The sequence below is a fragment of the Alosa sapidissima genome, chromosome 14 (genome assembly GCF_018492685.1).
Source record: "Alosa sapidissima isolate fAloSap1 chromosome 14, fAloSap1.pri, whole genome shotgun sequence".
Taxonomy (NCBI): domain Eukaryota; kingdom Metazoa; phylum Chordata; class Actinopteri; order Clupeiformes; family Clupeidae; genus Alosa; species Alosa sapidissima.
In genome coordinates, this window is record NC_055970.1 from 24687736 (window position 1) to 24709624 (window position 21889).

At 44.1% G+C, this 21889-nt stretch overlaps 1 protein-coding gene across 5 annotated transcripts in view; it reads right to left on the bottom strand.

Annotated features, from left to right (window-relative positions):
• The window catches only part of pcdh1b (protocadherin 1b), a 170914-nt gene extending 163294 nt beyond the window's left edge, over positions 1 to 7620 (bottom strand). For 2 of the 5 annotated variants that reach the window (XM_042060709.1, XM_042060710.1), the window contains exon 1: positions 6974 to 7620. Coding sequence is in view for 2 of the 5 variants with exons in the window: in XM_042060708.1 (XP_041916642.1) it covers positions 5732 to 5757 (26 nt within the window). In the remaining 3 variants the exon portion in view is untranslated. Of the gene's footprint in view, positions 1 to 4782; positions 5699 to 5731; positions 5874 to 6973 lie in introns of those variants that run through there. The other 3 variants (XM_042060708.1, XM_042060707.1, XM_042060711.1) reach the window with 2 other exon arrangements.
• Positions 7621 to 21889: the final 14269 nt, after the last annotated feature.

The following is a 21889-nucleotide window of genomic DNA, read 5'->3' on the forward strand; positions in this document are numbered from 1 at the left end:
GGGGCCTGTAGCACTCAGCACATCCTTTCCCACACTCCGCTAGCGAGGAAATGTTCTCAGCAAGCTGCAAAAAGTGTGTGTGTACATGTGTGTGTGTGTGTGTCACCACACCATCTACAAATGCATGAGAACTTTGGGGGTGAGCCCTAAAAAATAAATATAAGTGTCGATGTAGGAGTGAGTGAGTATATGAGGAAAGACGCAAGAAGCGTGTGTGTGTGTGTGTGTGTGTGTGTGTGTGTGTGTGTGTGTGTGTGTGTGTGTGTGTGCAAACGCATATGTACAATCAAAGGCCAAGAGCAAAGGACAAGTTTGCCAAGAGTGCATAGGAGACTCTCTCTCTTTGTGTATGTGTGTGTGATGTGTGTGATGTGTGTGTGTCTATCTTTTTTAAGTGTGTGATATCCGGGTGGTCAAGCTTGCAGCTTTGGCAGGAGCGTGGCCCATTGTGATGGAAATGACACGTTCCAGTGCCCCAGAGTGGCACGTCCTTAACGATGCCAACATTTACAAGACACTGGAGGCTTAAGGGAGCGAGACGGGCATCTGGCACCTGGCACAGCCCTGCTTTCAGATCCGCATTAACACACACACACACACACACACACACACACCTCCCGCTGACATACTTGCACAGGTAGGAGGCTACACAACAATAGACCATCAGGGGTGCATTCTTATTCATTATCTCTCTCTCTCTCTCTCTCTCTCTCTCAGATCTCTCTTTCTCTCCTTTTTAAGTGGTGTTAGGTGATCTACAGTCATTGGCTGGCTGGTGGGTTTTATAGCCCAGTGGATTTGACTTTAAATCGACGGGGATGAGATGCCTGCCTCCTCCAGTTGACAGATGAACTGTGAGTCTGAAGATTAGTACTGCAAACAGGTATGGTAGAGAGAGAGAGAGAGAGAGAGAGAGAGAGAAAGAGATAGAGAGAGAGAGAGAGAGAGAGAGAGAGAGAGAGAGATAGGGATGAAGAGAACAGTATTTACGAGTCTGTCATTTATGCTCACCACTACAGGTACAGTTTCCTTGTCTCTTTATGGGCTGTGTTGTGAGCTGGCTTTATTCCCAAAGGAGTGAAAAAGAGTGAGCGGGAGAGACAGAGAGGCTTTGACTGTTCAAATACCTCTATTGAGCCATCACATGGATCAAGGACATCTAAAAATGCAAACAAGTAAAGGCAAATAAGAGAACCTCACCAAATAAATAAAAAGGTTTCTATCATCAGAAATGGGGAAAAAGGCCTTTGACTAAACACCACTTGTGTAAAAATGATGCTGGTAAGTTGGAAAAACACACACACACATGCACATGCACACACACACACACACACTGAGCTCTAACTGTAGACTTAACTAAGTTAACTCACACGGGAGTGAGTGAGTAAGAGCGAGCAAGAAGAGAGACAGACAGACAGACACCTGTGGTTTGCATTTGGTCTCCACCCAGTCCAACCCTAAAATCTACAAAATCTCATTTGTTTTGCTTCCTTTTTGTTCCGTCCTGTTCTATCATTGTTTGGGCCTCTCTCTCTCCATCTTTCCTGTCTGTGTGTCTGTGTGTCAGGCTGGGGAAGGCCTTTATGCTCTGAGGGAGGTTAACTGACTTAACAGGCTAATTATCATTCTCAAGCCCCCCTACTGATTCGAGGCACAATCTGTGTATGACGGTATTTTGCGTCTTTCTGACTGGAACCTGTGGCAAGCCAATCATCTTACTAACTCCCAACGACGTCTCTAACTTCCCCTATGAAATACCCATCGCAAGTCAGAGGCCTCAAATACAGTTCTATTCCAACAGGAAAGGAATTTAAACAAGGCCACTAAACCCTTCAGTAATAGATTCCATATTACAGAAGCCTGGCTTCCCAGCCCCTTGCTGTTGCAGCTCAGAGACAAAAAAGCAGGATGATTGCAAAGGGCAAAGTGGAGTGGTATATTTGAAAAAAAGCACAGTTGCGTTACCAGCCAACTGAAAAAAAGAAATGTCGCTAGCCGACTTCACCATGGTGACGGCGTGACAAAGTAACGCAAGGGTCATCATGCATTCGCCAGTGATTGTGCGGCGGAGCTTGGTCAGAGGGAATAGGTTCAGCATAATTAAAGAATTAAATAAAACGTGTGACATTTCAAGCAAGAGACAAAGAGAAGGAGGGCGAGAGAAAAAGGAGAGAGAGAGAGAGAGAGAGAGAGATCGTCCACTCATCCAATCCAGAGAGAAGGATTGGCTCTGAGCGCCCTGGCCGATATCATCTAGCCTGGGTTAATGTATAACTCGCTCCCCTGACCAAAGTGCGTCAGTGAACATTTTAGTGCCGTGAGTAACGGCTGATCCGTAGGCTCCGTGCTCGAAGCCTCGAGGATAAACACCTCTCCTATTCAAATATGAGAATGTGGGTTATTGCCGCAATTTCCTGTCCACTGTGCCGCATTTATGATACTTATCAGACAACGTATGATCTCATGAGACTATAACCTGCAATTGAGGAGCAGAGAGAAGGAAAGAGAGAGAGAGAGAGAGAGAGAGAGAGAGAGAGAGAGACTAGTCAAATGAAAAACAGTGATAACAGACACACACACATCAGTCATCAGGCACACACACTCTGCCTGGCTCTGAAGCCTGTGACACACCCTGTGCATTAGCAGAGGCTCCACTGGGAGTGCGTCTCGATGATGAGAAGGGCTGCCCATAAACCACACCAGCCTCAGTGCACAACCGTGTTGCAAAACACCGACGTATTTCAAATCACACTACACCAGAGATAAGCCCAAAAGGCCCAACAATACACTGAGCAAAATACAAGTCTGAGTCTCTCTAACCACCCAGCTACCCCTCTCTGTATCTATCTATCTATCTATCTATCTATCTCTCTCTCCACCCAAACCTCTGTCTGTCTGTCTGTCTATCTGTATGAGAGTGAGTCGGGCGTAAGGTGTAAATTAGTTCAGTGTAGGCAGCATACCAGTAGACGGAGGGACCAGGGAGCAGGTCTACATGCTCATCCCTGACTACACACCAGACAAACGGCCGCTGCCTCACGCCTTAAACCACAACCAGCGTCATTGTCCTCCACAATTGCCCCGTTCTGCCTTGGCCCTGGCACTCCCTAGCTGGACCGTCTCAGTAGTCGGATTAAAAATTAAAAAGACCTTTTCCTGGATGGGTGCCCCCCCCCACACACACACACATACACACACAAACACACACACACCCCTGGGCCTCCTAAAACACCCCCTCCCCAAGACACAGGGGATTACTTTAATGATTTCATTCAGCCAGTGTTGGGTGAGATTAGTCTGCCCTCTCATTCAGAGAGGGTGAATTGTTGCCGGGCCAGGGCTGGGGCTGAGGCTGGGGCCACCGCTGTCTCGGGGCATGTGCCACCCCAACGGCTGTAGCCAGTCGCTACTGGCCCTGCCTGTCTCCACTCTCCCTACTACAGCACACACTCAAGGAGCTCACACTGAAAATACCTCCATGTGCTTGAACTAATGCCACTACTCACACTTGTCTCTGAGGCACTGCCTTGTACTGCATAAATATAATCAAATAAGGCATATAACGCTACATCAGTACATTTATGTCCTGCAATAAATAGCACATGAGCGAAGAGTAGGCCCTATGGACATAATGCCACCATTTTGAGATAGGCTACTACGCAGAAAGGGGATTTGCAACACTGATTTAAGTTAGGATATTCACAATAATATCCACAAGCAAACAAAGCATCACATTATCATTTATCAAATAGATATGCGTGTTTATTTTCTCAAAACAAACAATAATTAAACTAATCAATTAAAGAAATGCACAGGTCAAATCAACGGTGCGCATATAACATATCTGACTAGATGACAACGAGACACTATTCGATCAACCAAAAATCCCTTGAGAACTATCGGCTTAACATTGGTCTATATTGACGCTGGAACCTCGTGAACTCACACCATTGAAGAACGGCTTCCATAATTTGATTGTCATGTAAAATAATGACAAAATGAACAACATGCAGTGGTCACACTGTTGCTCGGAGCGGGACTGTTTAGCATGGTTGAAGATTACCTACTTACAACGCTTCACAGTCAACTGAGCAGCACATTCTTGTATAAAAACAACTGCGGATTAGTGACGGGAGACAGATGGAACATCATACTAGGCCTATATATTGAACTATTGCAGAAATGGGATAGCGTGGTATCTGTTTAGGCCTATCCAACGGTAACCATCTCAAAGAGGATAGCCGTCACAGTTCGACAAATCAGCACGAGAGAGAGCAAATGTTCCGGAGAATCAGAGATTAGTTCAGAGTAAAACCAGCGACCGAGAAAGCTGTGTGGGCCGCTATACTGAAGCAGAAACATATAGGACTATATTTGAGATTGGGGTAAATGGCATCCTTGCATGTTGTATTTTCAAAATCTGATGATTAGCCTACACAAAATATATTTTTTAAAAAACGTGTCATGCTCAGAGCATTGGAACGTGTTAATTGCTGTTCAAGGCATCAGTTAGGCTACAATGTTATGTCGATGCACAATGCTACAAACATGGCCATATTAATGCTATTTTATCCGCGAAAACGGTTAATGTCCTTTATGGTGAGGCAAATTGCCCTGCTTGCTATGACTGTAAATGCACCGAGGCAAAATGTAGACCAGGTTACTTTGGGTTGTACGTTGACATTCTACAGAGCATCCTCTCATGCTAACTTCAAAGACAACTTGTCGCTAACAAGAATAACATTAACGTTAAGTCATTTTAGCACTGAACCACAGTCCTACCTCTTCCGTCTTTGTCGATGAAGTCGCCCGGACTTGAACAAGATACAATTATTCTGTGACCTGCTGTCGCCGCGCTGACTCGCGAGCCCTTCCCAGAGGTGAATGGGAGCAGGCTCATCGACGGTTGGACCTCACTGAATTAACCAATTACTTGGACATAATGTAACACCCATCACACTAGTCAAAAGCTCATTCTATTTAACTTGGGAGGTTTAGTTTCCAGAGAGACCACGTTGGCCATACTAATAGGGGGAAAAGGCTACATGTTGTCATTAATCTGTGAATACTTGACGCCGTCTGAGAACTACCATTAAACACACTGCGCTCATTTACACAGAAACCCTCTATTTAATTGCACAGTCAGCTTTCATCGATCGTATTGTAACTGTACTAAACCGGGCATGCAAATGATTTTGTAAGGGAATAAGGAGAGTCTGGCAGATCGCCTAGTAAAGACGACAAGTTAAAAATGTCCAATGTGTCTCACTCAATTTTCTCCCCTTTCATCTTCCCGACATCTCTCTCTCTCTCTCTCTGTGTCTGTGTGTGTGTGTGCCTAAGTTTGTGCATATTCCATCAAGGCTGGGAAACATGGGCATGTGTGTTTGCATGGACATATTTAGCGGTCAAGTAGCCTAAGCAAACCTGTTAAGAATAACTTATGCTGTTAGAATTCCTACCTTATGTCCCCAAATAGCGTAGGCTAATTTGTCGTTTATGTGAAATGGCAGTTGTCGTGTTTATATAGTGGGTTCTCAGTCAAATAGACTATCTGTCACAATATATCTTAGAAAATATAGCATACACAATTACCCTACAGTCTTTATCATTGACGCTTTGAATAAACGATGCCAAACCATGCCATAAAAACAAATGGTGATCAGCTTAGAAAACAAGCGTTTCTAATTCTCTGAAAAAAAAAGTCCAATCAATTTTGCATCCGCCTCACCATCGGGTGCAGGACGACACAAGCATACGGCGGTGGTCAGATCCCGGTAAAGGGTGAAGGTCTCTTGCGCGTTTCTCCCAGCCTCGCGGTGCAGTCCTGAATAACAGGTTTGACTCAGCTTCCCGTGCGCACTCACACTGGAGACAGAACAGGAGCGGCCAGAAAGACCACATTCCGCTTCAATGACATGTTGTCGTCTAACATGGGGATAGATTGTGTTGGCTACTGCTTCGAATACAGCCAAATCAGCCAAATATAAAATTATTATTATATTGTAATTGTTGAGCTCTGGTGTGTTGAATTGTGTATGAAAATCACATATCGACGCACGAAAAGTAGCAACCCCAAAACACAACTGGGTCTCCACACACCCGGAAAAAGCTACAGGTGGTGGAAAATAGATAGATAGATAGATAGATAGATAGCCTAGAAAATACCTTAAACAGACTAAATCTCTCACCATATGCATTTTTGTGCAGGTGAATCGATTCGGAGGAGGTCTGTTGGGCTATTTTGTCAACATTTGTGTCTGTGATGGCCTGAACTGGAAGTCCGTCAAATAGCCGAGGTGTAGACACGGAGTAGGGTTGAATCATGGTGCGAAAAATCAATGTGAATGTTATCTACGGAGCTCCTTAGAAGAGGGCTCTTTCCGGGACTCCCCAGTGTAGGATGCGGACGGAGAGAGTGATTTTCTATGATAAGTGGGTAATTATGATATGGTAGACGGTCTACGTGGTCCCCTTTTGTCTCTCGTAGTTGTATCGATGGCAGTAGTATAGGGGAACACATCTCATATCTGTTCTAATCGAGGTCGATTAATGTGAAAATAAAGTTAACAAACGATGGACAACCCTTTCACACAACAGTAGATGCTAGTATGTGACTACGGCAAGCAAATCTTTGCACCTGCTCTACAATTGATCCATATGGAACTACTGTTCTGGCGAAGTTGTACGGAAAGAGCCATTTTATAGGCTATCGACGTTTCTTCACATTATGCATCGGTGCTTGTATACTCCCCCCCCTCTCTCTCTCTCACACACACACACACACACACACAAGAGCAAACGAGAAAAGAGAGACAACGATGAAACTGGTCGGAAATACGCCTGCCACATTTTATTCACTGTTATTCGCCCGTGTTTAATCTTTTAAATGACTGAACTGGGTAGAAAAGATGGATCAATTTAAGCAAGACATTAGGCTATGGTTACTTTTATGTTTCAGTGAACTTTGTACCTTAACAGACGATAACTCCTCAGTAATCCAGCCCCGAAAGGTCGAGTCGGGCTGGAAGCCGCGCTCCTTGTCCGCTTTCAAACGCAGCCACTTCAGCCCTCAAACCCCCCACGGCTGACAATCCATATTTCAATAATAATAATAAAAAAATACAATCTTGACGTTTTTTTTTTAAATCCACTTGCTCAAGGTGCCGCAGTTATTCCCAATACCGCGGACGCGAGAGAGATGTCCGCTGGAGTCGGTAACGTTAGGAAATGCCGCTCACGTCAGTTGCGGGAGCTCAGCAACTTCGCCAAACGCAGAGACGCTCATCTGATTATGGTGCTCCCTCTCTTCCCTTTGCTCACGAGAGGAACCCCGAACCTGTCGACTCCGGTCTTACAGCATTCCGTTGCCGTGCTAAACGAAATTTGTCACGACCAATGACCTAAACCAACAGCATCCCCGTGTAGTCTGTTCTTGTCAACTATGGTCTCCAATGGGTGCCGTAGGAAAAAAATAAAAAATAGAATTTCTCATAAGGCTATATGTCCAACAAATCCTTGCGTATATCAGTCATCAACTGCGGACTCCTTTGAATATGGTCTTTCCACAGCTCACCTTGCGCGACTGCACGGCTTGTAGAATATGTGAGAGTGAAGTGATTCCCAAACGACTCTCTCTCTCTCTCTCTCTGTCTCTCTCTCTCTCTCTCTCTTTCTCTCTCATACAGACACGCATTCAGAAACACTTTGGAGGCGGAGCTATACGGCGCACATCTATGTAAACTTCCCACCAGTAAACAGACTCAATTTCTGTGTAACGTTATACACAATTACACATTATATTATCTTCACACAGTATTAATTTATGTAGACCTAGGCATCCTTATTTAGGTTTATTGTATAGACTGGGCTTTACCGAGAAAAAAATATGTTCTTTCCATAGTAGCCTACCAAAGAGACTGATGTTACCATACTTCGCATTCTCATCCCAGAGACATTATTCATGAAAAAGACAGATAATATTTCAGCTTGGGCTATGAACGTTATTATTTATTAATTCAAATGGATTATTGTCGACATCCTCGTATTCGAATTTAGACAAAAGAAGTGGAATCCTCTACAGGTCTAAGGCATAAGCATTCAATGTCATCATAGACTGAGATCTGCGTGACGCGCGGATTCTCTGCAGAACTGTAACTCATCTGTCAGCTCTGGTATATCGAGCTTTCCATCACTACATGATCAAAAAACAGTCATTATATTGAGGCAAATAATAGCCATGGTGTGTTTTTATGCTGCCAGATATGCATGGTTCGCTGACTTGCGATGTGAAAACCGACGTTCCAGTTCAGCATTCTCCGCGCGTGAGGCACAGCAGGACGTGTTCATTGTTCTTTCAGCGACACCTGCAGGTCATAAGAAGAACATAAACCGCAAAAGGGAGCTTCTAGGTGCGTCGGTCCAGCGTGTCATTATCGAAGCTCCTACCCTTCTGCCAATACTCGCGTGAACAAGCTATTATTGATATTTGATTGAGAGGGCAGGGTTGTTTATCTACATTGTGAAAAGCTAAATGATTTTTCCTCAATAGTAACTACTGTATACTTTATCATATTGAGGTATGTTTATGTTTTTAGAACAGTTAACGTTGCCTTGGAATCAAACACTGGACACGCTATCTATACAAATATTTTACAACCTGTCAGAAAACCATGTTGTTTTGTGTTTTGTAGCAGACACACAGACACACACATAGGCCTACACACACACACACACCACAAATACAGAGAGAGACAGACAGAGAGAGAGAGAGAGACCACATTAATGTGTTTTTATTATGTTTGTTAGACTTCCAAAATGAATCAATCAAAAAAATAAAAACTTTGTCTAACTTCCCCATTTCCTCAATCACCTCATTTTCAGGGCATCTTCTCCATTAGCCAAAAAAGGCCAGGAAAAGTGCTGCTGCTGAAAGGGGAAAAACACCATGAAGTCTCTGTGTGTGTGTGTCTTCAGTGACCTCCATGAACCACACAAGCCATTAAATATTTACAAGAATGCAAATCAATTGCAGTGAAGGGCCAGTTCCGTAGTGCATGTATTGTATTATCTGTGGATATTCAGCACATCAATCATGCGTTTTTTTGCTGACTTCAGTAGCACGCTTGACAGTATTCTATGGCCGAGTGGATGACAGTGGACCAGCAAGTCTTTTGCCAACTCCGCCTGGCTTAATTTTCTATACAACTGATTTCAATTAACCCTCCGTCAGTATGTCATCAAATAAGTCCCTCTCTGTGCACTGACTGGCCTGATGCTCAGATGAAGGCAGCAGCTCTAACCAGAAGCTGCAGTACAGAGGGCCGGTGCAGAGAGTGAAGTTTGTATATGGACTTGTGGCATTGCTGAGAGTGGAGTTTGTATATGGACTTGTGGCATTGCTGAGAGTGGAGTTTGTATATGGACTTGTGGCATTGCTGAGAGTGGAGTTTAGACTTGTGGACTTGTGCAGAGAGTAGAGGTTGTATATAGACTTGTGCAGAGAGTGGAGTTTGTATATGGACTTATGGCATTGCAGATTCTGTAGTATATGATTATGCACGTGTACGAGTATGTGAGGGTTGTAGTTGTATATGGGTATTCTGCAGTTGTTGTTTTTGTGTTTGTTGTTGTTGTTATTGTTGTTGTTGTTGTTGTTGTTGTTGTTGTTGTTGTTGTTGTTGTTGTTGTTGTTGTTGTTGTTGGAGATTGTGTAGTGGATTGTGTATTAGTGGACTGTAGTGGATAAGCGTGGATGACATTAGAGGAGCTGAAGAAAGTGTACATAGGAGAGGTTTTGTGAAAGACAGAATAGTTAATGCAGAGAGTGTATAAGCTTATGGCACCGTAGGTGTGTTGACATATCCTGTAGTTTCATGTAGCAGCTTATTTTAGTTAGAGCACCATCTTTCTTTCTGGCTTGCTGTGATTTTGTGCCAGTGTAGGAGATTGCAGTTCAGTTGATCCTGACATTGCTAAGATGAAAGAGATGAGGCAACAAGTTTACATCACCTCTCTCTCTCTCTCTCTCTCTCTCTCTCTCTCTCTCTCTCTCTCTCTCTCTCTCTCTCTCTCTCTCTCTCTCTCTCTCTCTCTCTCTCTCTTCCTCACTCTCTCTCTCTCTCTGTTTGTTTGTGTGTGTGTGTGTGTGTGTGTGTGTGTGTGTGTGTGTGTGTGTTTTGGGTGTGTGCAGTATGTGCCAGTGTCTGTCAGTCTGCACATGCCTGCCCTCTGGATTGCAGGGTGTCCTGTGGAGGTAAGTGTCTATACATTTGTAAATGGGGACGGGTTGTTGGTATTGAATGAAAGAATAGAAATGAACTGCTGAGACCTGAGGTCAACACTCTTCTTTTTCATGTAGATTGCCGTCCATTCAGGTGGGGGGAGTTGGGGGATGGGAGGGCAGCGTTGGCAAAATAGTTGTCTCTTGTCTGTTTGACTGTGAATGAGTGACACATTTAAATAAGAATTAGCGACAACTAGCAGTGCAGAGGGAGGCATAGAACATCAGTGTTCCGAGTTTTGAGTCACCTCCTTTCTTCACAGCTCCCAAAAAAGAAAAGGAAGTCAGACCTTTAAAAAAAAAAAAAAAAAAAAAAACAACAACATTAGAAAGAGACAGAGCCAGGCCTTTCTTTGTTGCTCACAAAGCCAGATTGGGGTCTTTGTGCAGTCGCAAGCTGACAGGCTGACTTCCCTGCTGCCTGCTGGTCTTTGATGTAAACGGGGCCGTAATTAGGGAGCGTCGGAGGTGCCGTGGCACATGCCTGCTTCGGTTTGGGACCTGGCGGGCCTGGCGCAGTGGCTGCTTTAAGGCGAGATCCGTGTGGTTGCTCGGCAGCGGGGCCAAGCAGCGGCGCAGCAGGCTTAAGTGTTCTGATGGAGCGGGAGTCATGCGTGCGGATAAAGCCACATGATGCAGGAAGGGCTCATGCTAATCCCTCGCTAATGAGGGCGTGTACCTGCAGACCGACCCGCCGACCGGCAGCAAATGAGGGCTGAACAACTCAAAGACGCTCACTCACACACTCACACACACACACAGACAGACACACACACTTACACACACACACACACACACACACACACACACAGGCGTGCCCTAAACTAACACACGCACACAAGTGAACAAACACTCTCTCATATTAAAATAACACATGTAAGAAAGGTACTAAACATGAGGTTGGCACCAAAAAGGGAAAAAAGCAGAAAGGCCAAATATAGTGCTGCCCAGTCAGATAACAACCTCCGTCAGCTAAGCACACTGCAAACAACTGGCGGACCAGATCCCCTGATACTACAGAGTTATTAACTCCAACAAGGGCCTGAATAATTCAGCATGTTAATCACACTGACACACACACACACACACACACACACATTTATACATAAGCATAAACGTCCATACATTCACTTATACATGCATACTTCAGCCCATAGAGAAATAGACAAGGGCAGCCAAGCATGAACAAACACACACACACACACACACCCATACACATCCTCTTTCCCCTTGCACTCACACAACTACACACACAGACACAGACACACACACACACACACCCTGGCATATTTACCCATGTTAAATCACCTCATCCCCTGAGGGGACAGCAGCATACCTGCAGTGATGGGAGCAGGTAGTGCTGAGTCTCCATCATAACGTGCGCTAATCAGATATTAATGCTTTACAAAAGCTGTTGAGGAGTACGGCCACAAATATGTGATTAGAATGTTCGCGAACCGAGAGTTCCGCAATGACAATTACAATTAGGGGCAGCCGTGGCCTACTGGTTAGCACTTCGGACCTGTAACCGGAGGGTTGCCGGTTTGAACCCCGACCAGTAGGCACGGCTGAAGTGCCCTTGAGCAAGGCACCCAACCCCTCACTGCTCCCCGAGCGCCGCTGTTGATGCAGGCAGCTCACTGTGCCGGGATTAGTGTGTGCTTCACCTCACTGTGTGTACACTGTGTGCTGTGTGTGTTTCACTAATTCATGGATTGGGATAAATGCAGAGACCAAATTTCCCTCACGGGATCAAAAGAGTATATATACTTATACTTATACCCTCAGAGATTAGACTGAAACTATAGATCATTTGCATAGAATTCTAGAAGGAACCGCAGGAAATTCACTCTTCAACAGGTTAAGGGCGAAAAACATTGATCTATCAACCACAAACACCACTAAACCATTAGATCAAAGGCTGTAGGCTACTCAAGCCTTTAGAGGTATTCTATTTCAACAATGAATTATACCAAAGCTGGAGTGAGCTGTTTAGGGAAACTGTGCTTTTATAACATTGGAGACGGGTAACATCATATCAATCAATAAAACACCACCAGTCCACATTAAAACTGCATGACCTAGATTTCTGTGAAAGGGCCTCACAATCTTGTTCAAGTTAGTGCAAAACAGCATTTGCAAGACCTGTTGAATCACACCCATAATTAACTATTTTTGTTGAAATTGGCGAGTGAAACCAAGATGGTGCTCTGCTGTTACTAAGAAATGTATTTATTTATTTATTTATTTATTTATTCACATGTTTGAAGAATCACTTAGGCAGTCCCAAGAGTCAGTGCATTGGATCCCATTTTGTCCATTCCCATCGATGAGACGTGGTGAGACGTGGGCTGTCTTAGCAGTGTCCAGCCAGCGTTTGACGCGTGGCTGACTGATGGTCTTGATTAAGTCCTGTTCTCTTCTGGGCTGCCCCACTGCTCCACCGACTGTATAATGTGGCCTTATCAATGCATTGGAGTTTACATGCTTCTTTTGCATTGCAGGGGCTCTAAGTCTGGCACTGATTGGAGCGCTGTGAGGGGGAGCTCATGGCCTCACGTCATTTATTTGTATGTGTCATGACATTTGAAATGACCACCTCAACGCAGTTCAGATTATATTCACACACACAGAGTATGATGAACATCTATGACATGTTTCAAAAGTTAGAATATGTCACTATGAGGGACTCATAGATAGATAGATAGATACTTTATTGATCCCCAGGGGAAATGTGTCATTTCCCATCACACATCACACACAAACACACACATACACACCCACACACACACGCACAATCGCACATGTATGCACGCATGCACGTCCACACACACACATACACACACGTGTGTACGTGCACACACATGTACGCACACACACGTACGTGCGCGCGCACACATGTACGCACACACACGTACGTGCGCGCGCACACATGTACGCACACACGTACGCACACACGTACGTGCGCGCACACACACACATGTACGTACGCACACACGCGTGCACGTATTTACACGCACACACACACACACACAAACATGTACATACGTGCACACACACACACTCCTACATGTACACACACACACACCTATGTACGCACACTGTCATGACCACACACATACGTACGCGCACGCGCACACACACACACACACACACACACACACACTTCAGCAGTTTGTATCCCCCTCTCCTCCAGCAGGATCCCTGAGTGACATTTAGATAAAGGCAAGTGAGAAAGGTCCAGGAGATGATGCGAAATGCTTGAGCAAATCCACGGCGCCCTTTCCTCAACTCAGAAGTCAAATTATGGCTCAGAGTTTGACATTTCCATTGTATTGGCAGAGTGGTGTTTTATTCGCCTAATTATCCCATTAGGGGTCCCACTGATCCCATGGCCACAGCTAATAAAAAGAGGTATAGAAGGAACGAGGGAGAGAAAAGGGAAGAGCGAGGGAGGAAAAGAGGGAGATGAGAGAAAGAAGAGAAAGATGGTGGGGTGGAGGTCGTTGTAGCCGGAGACCTTGACGGCTCAGAGAGCCGCTGATTTCATCTGAAGGTGTGAACTGAACAGCCGGGTTTTGCAGGGTTGTCTACGGTCTCTGTGTCATGTAGCTCTCGCTGAAAGCTGGTGTGTGCTTACAGTACGTGTGTGTGTCTGCTTGTATCCTTCTGTGTTTGTGTGCTCACACTTGTGTGAGTGTGTGTCTATTAAAGAAGGAGGAAGGAGGTAAAGATGTAGATACATGGAGAGAGAGAGAGAAAGAGAGTCAGAGAAAGAGAGAGTCTGAAAGAAAGAGAAAGAGAGAGAGAGATAGAGGTTTCAAGCGCCATTTATTGGATCATTCCTCAACCCATGAAATCAAGATGTGCCTCATACCAGAGAGAGAGAGTGAAAGAGACAGAGAGAAAGAGAGTGAAAGAAAGAGAGAGAAAGAGAGAGAGGGAGAGAGCACCGGAAAGAGCGAGAGCCAGAAAGTAAAACTTGTGTCACCTTTTCGCTGGCACATTTCCCTTTCTGGGAGCAGTGTGTTCTCCACAGGGTGTCCACAGCTGTTTATTTATACACTGGAACGCAGATATCACCGCACCTGCCCTACCTCAGCTCCGCAGCCCTTTGAAATACCACACCGCGGCAGGAGGGTACATTTACACGCCTTCCTGAGCCCCACACACTGTTCCCTCCACACACAGCAGCCCCCACCCCCGCCCCCCGCTCTAGAGCACACAGAGAGAGAGGGAGGAAGAGAGAGAGAGAGGGAGGAAAAGAGAGAGAGAGTGAGATAGAGAGAAAGAGAGAGGGTGGAAGAGAGAGGGAGAGCAATCTGGTAAAGCTTTCACCACAAACAGTAACATCAGCCCTTTAGCCACTGCAAAAAAAAAAAACCTTTGTTTGATGAACAGTATAGTTTTGAATTTCAGGACAAGCATTTAAAGATGTTTCTCATCCTCGAGAGGGAGATGGGTTAGGTGAAATCAAGATAGCTAAAATTCGCTCAACCTAAAGTGCCCTTAAGATATTCAAGTTGCTCATTATAGCATGCAATCTCATGGAGCTCAATGTTATCATTATTTCAATTAATGTTATCATTATTTCAATTTCACTGGTTTAACCTGACCATATATTACATGTGTGTGTATCCCTCCTGTTGTGTTCGCAGTCAAATGTGATCGATTGACAATTCTTTTCTCTCAAAAATATTGTTAACTTATTCTGACTACCATGAGTCACCATGACTTTGTTAACACAGAAACACACACACACAAAACTAATTTTGATAATTTTCATAAAAATTTGAGTGTTTTATTTAACTTTAGAACACCCAAGGTTTTAATGCAGCGGTCATTTTTGACCGGGAACACAAAACTAGTAAACATGAAACGAACAAAACAGGAACCCCTCCTGTTTTACACACGTGCACATGCACATCCTCTGTTAGTCACTCTTCATTGGCTTTCTACAGCAGCCAGAATTCAATTAAAATCCCTCAGGACACTTACTGGATCTGCACCTTGCTATTTTTATTCCATGATCCGGCTCTACGTCCCCTGTCGCCCACTTTAGTCCTCTGATGAGCACCTGCTATGTCGGCCTTCCATCAACACTAGAGGAGTCTTCTATTCTGTGATTTCTCGTTGGCAGAATGATAATTCTTTTCATTCTAGTAATAGCTTTGGGATTTTCCAAACTTATCTGTTTCTTCTAACTAATTCATTTTCCAGAGTGACGGTTTGTATATGTTTATGATTATTGTTATTATTCTGTTAAGTTCTATTTAGTCTATTAATAATAGTATGCTTAGGCTATTTGCTTTTTTTAATTTACTATAATCTATTATGTACTCTTAACTAGAGTGAAGATAATAATTGTGTTAATTATAGAAAAGGGCAGCCTGACAACAGGTAACAGTGTGGAATATTAAGTGTGTGAAGTAAAGTGCTTTGGAATGAGCCAGGTGTCTTGACACGCAGGCCGGGTCAAACTCCGTTCCTCGTAAAGATGCAGAGGGAAAGGGCAGGCATTGTGTTCCAGCCCTCACAGGTTACACATAAACCTCTTCTATTAGTGCATGTGGCAGACGCTGTGCCCTTTCCTAGACACGTGACCTTCTAGAAGTTCCGACTGCAAGGTCATACAACAGACTGGCAATCCCAGCAGAGGGCTTCAGACCTCACGCTTGACCTTGGCTATACATCTGAGAGATTGTAACGCACATGCAAAGCAATGTATTCTTCTGAAGAGGCTCAATATAAGGCTTTGTGACTTTGGCTAAATAGACCAGTTCCCACCTCAAACATCTGCCACAGAATGGTTGTGTCTCCATGGCAACAATTTGCTACACACCATGTTTGTTGAAGAGGATTAGAGAGGGTGCAGTTATGTATGCAAATGGACATTAATTGTCATGTGGAAAGTACCTGAGAAGTGGCTTAATTGACTGAGACCCGGGTCAGTACATAATTAGAACGGTATGCAAACAGTTCCGGGCCACGGCAAGCCCAGAGGCTGGCTGAGAGCGAGCTCATTTGGCCCAACACGTGATGTGTTTGTCTGACAGATGCCCCTATCCCGCTGGAGATGTATGCGTGTTGCATAGCCTCCCATTATCTATGTAAACAACAGCAAACAAAACAGCTTTTATCAAAGATCGATTTGCCATATGTGGGAGGTTAATTTTCCTCTCAATGCTCTCTCTCTCTCTCTCTCTCTCTCTCTCTCTCTCTCTCTCTCTCTCTTCAGTTCAGTTCCTTTCTGATTCCCCGCTCTCCTTTCCCTCCATTTCTCTCTCTCTCTATTTCCCTAAATGTATCTATTTTGTACTGTATCTTTCTGTTAGCTCATCTATCTATCTCTCTTCATATCTCTCTCCCTCTATAGTCATCTCTATCTCTCGTTCCTCTATTCTCCAAACATACTTTCTGAGTGTAATGCTTCCATCCGGACGAGTGTGTGGTGAATTGCGCCAAGACTCCTGTTTCTGTTAGTGCATATCAATCATTGTTCATCTGCCTGCTCCATCTAATGCCTCCCCCGATGCTGCTGGGGGAGAGTGCCAGACACACAAATGAGTCAGTGCAAACAGACTGCGCCATTAGGAGCCCGTTGTCTCCCACTTCCCAACGTTCTGCTAATGTTGGGTTAATGTTTGCTCCTCCTGAAGTTTAACTTCCAACAACAATTGTATTAGTGGAGAGGTGTTACTTCTTGATGACTTGGAATCCCGTCAGACAGATAATAGTCATTCATGTGCTGTGTCTGTGTGTGTGTGTGTGTGTGGGGGGGGGGGGGGATAAAGAGAGAAGGAAAGTGAAGGCTCTGGTATGGTCCTGTGTCACATTTGCGCTCATTTTTGCCGTGGACGTGAAGCATACTCCAACTTCTGCTGTCCTGAATGCGCGTTAAATCGTTAAGGTTAGCGACTGCGCACCACGGATTAACTGTGATACTCTGCCCCACCAACTGGGGGCGGTACGTCGAGCCTGAAAGTAGGACACAACCACCAAAGAAGCCTGAAACGCCTGAAGAAAAGAAGAACGTGGGATGTGCCAGCACTGAACGAAGGAAGAGCTGATGAAGGAAAAAGCCCCACGAGTACGTTCGCCTGTCTGCTGGGAAGTTTGATAAGCTGGCCCATCGCATCGCTCCATTTATCATCCACCAGAACACACACAGCACACCTGTTGGTATAGCTGAGAGACTAGCTTAGCCTACTTGCTTATTAGGCTACTTAGCCTATAGCTAAGTAATAAAGCTATAATGCCTATAGCTAAGTGACTCGGTGCCGCGAGGGCAGCAATATTGGTGCGATACAAAGTAAAGACATTTTTCTAAACACAGCAGTGTCATGGTAAGAAAGAGTTGTGCGTACAGATGTCCTCAATTAAATTTGTATTGAGTCTTCACACCTGCCTCATACCAAAAAGTATTAACCAAAAACCTGTAATTATGACATGTCAATAAAGGTTTTGAAGTATGTGTTCATAATGTATAATGTCTCACTGTGATAATGGGTGTATTTAGAGCGAGAGGTAGCCTAGGTTATTCAATTATTATTATTATGATAACGCATTACCCAGTGTTGACAGGCGAGTTTCGAGATTTGAGTTCAGCATTGTTCAGTTGATAATGATTGCACCTGGGAGAGGTAGGCTACATTCCCTTTATTATTATAATCACTATTGATAACGCATTATATACGGAACAGGCGAGAATGCATCTCGATCAGCAAGTGTTACTGGGTTTTGCCTGAGCGTTGTAGATAGATACCTTTAGGCCTATATGGCTCTGGGTTTCGCGATTTGATTTCAGCATTGTTCAGTAATAGGTGCTAGGCTACGCTCATTTTTAAAAGATGCATTTAATCCAAAGTCATGTCAGCTCTCTATGCAGGGAGTAGAGCTGTCACTTTTTATTCGAACATGACATGAAATATCTGTAGTCAAGCTGAGGACAGGCACTCTGCTCCATCATCGTTATGGTAACCAAACAAGTCTTCTTCTGTCTAGGTTTGTTTCTAGGTTTAAGTGTTGTTCTTCTATGTGGTCCACCTACTGGAGGGGAGTGTTTACAGCAGTTCCGTTTCACACATGCGCAGTCTACGCGTCACTTTGATGCGCGGTCTTAAATTTCGGTCGACTCAAAGACGCGACGCATGCCGCTCACCGGTGCCGCGTGCGCGGGACGCAGACGCGGGAGCGTACCATAGGCTTGAGAGAGAGAGAGTTCATTCAACTCCAAGGAGCAGAAAACTAGAAGATGAAAACTAACTGAATGTTACCTTCATAGCAGCGTGTGCTGATGTCACAGTACGTCCATTGATGTGGACTCTAAGCGGTTAGCCTTAGTATGTTCTTAGTATTTGTTGTGAATATATGAATTTATATACAGATGTTTAAGGAACACAATGACCAAAAGACAATGGGGCCAAGAATTTGTTAGCCTAATCATTTGTTAGCAAAGCTTATATACTACTAAGTATTTCTGTGTTGCTGATTGGATCATTAGCAATGAAGAAGAATGACTGATTATTTTCTATTATTGTGTTAAAAGTTATTTTCTATATTTCTGATATGTTGCTGAGTGGATCATAAATGGCCACAGCAACAGAGAGGAATGACTGATTATTTTCTATTATTGTGTTACATGTTCCAAATGTAAAGCACTGCATTTGCTGCATTCTGTCTATGAAAGGTGCTAGTGTGTAACCTGACTCCGCCAGATGGATGCTTCGCATTTGCTCTGCATGTCCATCTGGGAACTTTCCGTTGGAGAACTTTTGGGAAGGGGCGGAAATACTGGTTAGCTGATTGGATAAACCATCTGTCTATCACCACCTATGTTGGTTATAGACGGGCCAAATCAACCAATTAGATGAACAAAGTGTTCTTCTAATGCTTTCTTTAACATACAATTAAGTTAGGTAACATAACTAACGTTAACATTTTTTAACTTACCATTTGTATGTGACATGAACCTAATCAACGACAATTCCCATCAAGTTTTCACGGTAGGCCCTACACTTCTGAAGAAAGTATATTCCTCCATTATGAACTGGAATCGGCCGTGGAGGATGTCTGTGTCGTTCATTCCTCCCAGCTGCATGGCTGAGACTCATAGCTTCACAGCTTACCCAGGAATACTTTCTAATTTGAATAAAATGTGCGCAATATGCTCATCTCATCTGTGGATGCCATCATGTTGTTCGTTGCGTCACACCTAAACCCGCCAACGCTGATTGGCCGTTCGTTAGGTGAACTGCTCCAAATTTTCTCTATCGGAAAGTTGCCAGACTGATCTGCGAGTGAAAACCTGAAGCTCGTGAGATCAGGATGGTCTCACAAGCTAGCTAGTGTGTGCTGGTGTCATAGGAGTGTGTGCTGGTGTCATATGTAGGAGTGTGTGCTGGTTTCATATGTAGGGGTGTGTGCTAGTGTCATATGTACTGCCTGTATAGAGTCCCAGACCTTGTGAAGAGAGAGAGAGAGAGAGAGAGAGGGCCAGATGTACTAACGCGTTAGCGCCCATTTGAGGTGTATTTTCTTCGTAACATGCACGTAAAAACATGGTGTGATATGTACTAACAGGCCGCACTTACACCGCAGGCCAGTAAAAGCATAGACTGCCTGTCGCAGCAGCTGAGAATGCTAAAAACGTTTTCTGTGTCATGCATATGCATTCATAGGAGGGTCAGGGGAAAGGGGGAGCTTTGGTGAAGCGTAAAGTGTGCCTAATTACAGTAGGTATTCCCCGGTGTGTACAACAACTGCCCATGAAAGCGCACGTCTGTTTTGCGGTGAAATATTTCCGCCTTGTAAAAGCAAAATTATGGTTAAATGTGTCAGAGAAACATTCAAAGACAATAGAATTGCTATTCATAGCACCAGTCTTGCTTCTATGTACTATGTCAAAAGCAATCTTAACTTTCGCTGGCCTTTCTAATGTCCTACTTTCACTTAAGTTGTCATCAACTTAAACTTTCCTACTTGCTAGATGTGACTATTAAATCTGTCATAGCCTATGTGTAGTAGTTTGAGTAGAACTACTGCTCTTCAGTCTTCATGATCTCCTTGCTTGTTGACATCTTATCACATTGTATTATGTCATGGTCACTAAACATTTGATTCTTTTTAATGTTGTCATCAGTTACCTTCATTCATTTGCGCTTGTGATTGAAGTATGCGTTCAGTTGTGAACGTTTGCAAATTGCGAGAGGGGGCGGAGAAAGGCGCTGATTATCTGATGAGCTACAGGTATGATAGCACATAAACTGAAGATCCACTGAGTTTGCTTTCTGCGGTTTTGCCATGGTGCTGATAACGCTACATTCACAAATGTACGTACATCTGGCCCAGAGAGAGAGAGTGAGACTGAGAGAGAAAGAGAGAGAGAGGGATAGCAAAAGAGAGAGGCAGAAAGAAAGAGAGAGGCAGAGAGGGAGAGAGAGAGAAAGCGAGAGAGAGAGTGAGAGAGAGCAGTTGGAAAAAAGAGGCAAAGTAAGTACCTGAGAGAGAGAATGTGTGTGCTGAATGTGTGTATCAATTTCAGGCCGCAGTTTTGGGCTTCGCTCGAAGAATCTGCAGCACACAGTGCATTACTCTCCTCCAGGCTCTCCTGGCAAGAGAATAAATACCAAATAAATAAATAAACAACTAGGTAAGTAAAGGCAATGAGCAGCCAAGATTGATCTCCCCCTGTTACTTTATCTGAGAATAAAAGCAAACAAGCAGTACATCTTAAAGAACAGGAATCATAACACAGCCACCTGAAAGCCAGCACAGCCAGGGGCATACAAAATAAGTTGATGCAGTATGTGTGTGTGTGTGCGTGTGTGTGTTTGTTTATACAGAGGAAGGTGAGAAGAGAGGACGTTAGTTATGCATATATGTTTCTCTGTGCCCGTTTTCACAGGTGCGCTGGCATGAGGTGTGGGTGTATATAAGTGGGAAGGCATGTTTTAGAGGGAGGCCACATATTTATATCTGAACTTCACTCTCATTGCACGTTTTAATGGTGCTTAAGTGTGTGTGTATGTGTCTGTGTGTATGTGTGTTAGTGTCTGTGTGTGTGTGTGTGTGTATGTCTGTGTGTGAGTGGGTGGGTGCACATATATATGTGAATACCATTCTCATGCCATGTGTTTTAATTGCAGATAAACTACCATTATCCTTTAATTGCAGATAAATTGCCTACCACATGAAAGATACGAGAACAAAGTGACATGTCAAAGGTGAAATCATCACTCTATGGTAGAGGTATTTTAGACCGGATTCTTACACAAGTTCTCCAAAGTCTTCAAAAGAATTAAACATCACAGAGTCGCGTACATGTGATTCAAACTGTAAATACCTCCTCATCATTGCACTTGACTCTCTGCGCTTGTAGATGGGGGCTATACTCTACATAGTATTTATTATTCTGTGTGAGGTTTGGAGGGAAGGGAGCCTCAGAGTGAATCACACATCAGTTCAGAAAACCTCTTCCCCTGGTTTTTTGCCTTCCCTGTCTGACATTAACTTTGATATGTCTGGCCTTGTTCACACGCGCATATCTAGATCGCAATGTTTGCGTGTCATCCGGAGGTTTGAAGGTGTGTGTGTGTGTGTGTGTGT